The sequence below is a fragment of the Capsicum annuum genome, unplaced genomic scaffold (genome assembly GCF_002878395.1).
Source record: "Capsicum annuum cultivar UCD-10X-F1 unplaced genomic scaffold, UCD10Xv1.1 ctg19574, whole genome shotgun sequence".
In the NCBI taxonomy this organism is placed as follows: domain Eukaryota; kingdom Viridiplantae; phylum Streptophyta; class Magnoliopsida; order Solanales; family Solanaceae; genus Capsicum; species Capsicum annuum.
The window spans coordinates 1-1,121 of NW_025825424.1; the positions used below are offsets into that span (position 1 = coordinate 1).

Sequence of the window (1,121 nt, forward strand, 5' to 3'; positions counted from 1 at the left end):
CTCTTTTCTGTAAGTATGTTACATCACTGCAATGTGAATAAAAATCTAGATATGTACTGTTGACAATTGCAGAAATAGGATCTTCATAATCACTAATAAGAACATCATCAAGTATAGGAACATTTCCAATTCCATCAACTGAATTACCAATCATACCATCTCCAACAGCTAAAATTCAATCTGCAAATTCTATTCGAGCATTCAAATATGATTCAGGATTACCTTCTAACCTCATATTCTTTGTTAGCTTTAGTAAATGACGGTCAACCCACAAATATGAAAAATTAAGGGTAGCATTTATAATATCCTGTCTGTTACCTTTTGTAATGACCGGTAGAATTTGTCTAAAGTCCCCACCAAGTACAACTGTTTTACCTCCAAATGGCCGATCTAAATTAGATATATCTTCAAATCTAAGAATATCTCTTAAAGTTTTGTCAAGAGCTTCAAAACAATATCTATGCATCATTGGTGCCTCATCCCAAATAATTAACTTTGTCTTCACTATCAAACTTGCAAGAGGGCTTCCCTGTTTTATATTACATGTTGAATCTTCAATTGCATTGAGTGGTATAGCAAATCTTGAATGCGTTGTTCGACCTCCGGATAATAAAAGTGATGCAATTCCACTAGACGCAACTGTTAAAACAATATCTCCTTTAGATCCTATTGTTGAAGACAAAGTCCTCCATATAAAAGTCTTTCCAATTCCTCCATGGACATATAAAAAGAAAAAACCTCCTTTGTTGCGCTTCACTGTTGTTGTTATGATTCTGTCATAAATTGACCTTTGCTCCTCTGTTAATTTATTCAGAAGTTTCTCATGTTCTTTGGATAGAGAGCATTTATTGTAACGTAATTCCTCAAGGATTAGTCTATTGGTAACATCAAGTTGTTCTGCATTATAAGTTGGCTTTGGCATTGCTAAAAAATTCTGAAAACTTCGTCCACTATCTTTTAATAAATTATCCAACTTTTGCAGACAACGATTTTTCATTTCATCATTTGTTAGCTCAATCCCTATAAAAAAAAAAGGTATCACTTATAATTTTATAAAAAATATCGAGAAATCTGTCAATACTTAAGGTACTTCTATGATAAACACTTTTAAAACATTTTGA

The 1,121-nt window shown here is 32.3% G+C and overlaps 1 protein-coding gene across 1 annotated transcript; it reads right to left on the reverse strand.

Moving 5' to 3' along the window:
- Positions 1–57: 57 nt before the first annotated feature.
- On the reverse strand, positions 58–922 carry LOC124890533 (ATP-dependent DNA helicase PIF4-like; the record flags this gene model as incomplete). The annotated part of the gene is made up of 2 exons (XM_047402355.1): positions 319–922; positions 58–168 (listed from the first exon to the last, which is right to left on the reverse strand). Coding segments are annotated over exons 1-2 (715 nt in total), but the record flags the coding sequence as incomplete, so codon positions are not given.
- Between the last annotated feature and the right edge of the window lie 199 nt (positions 923–1,121).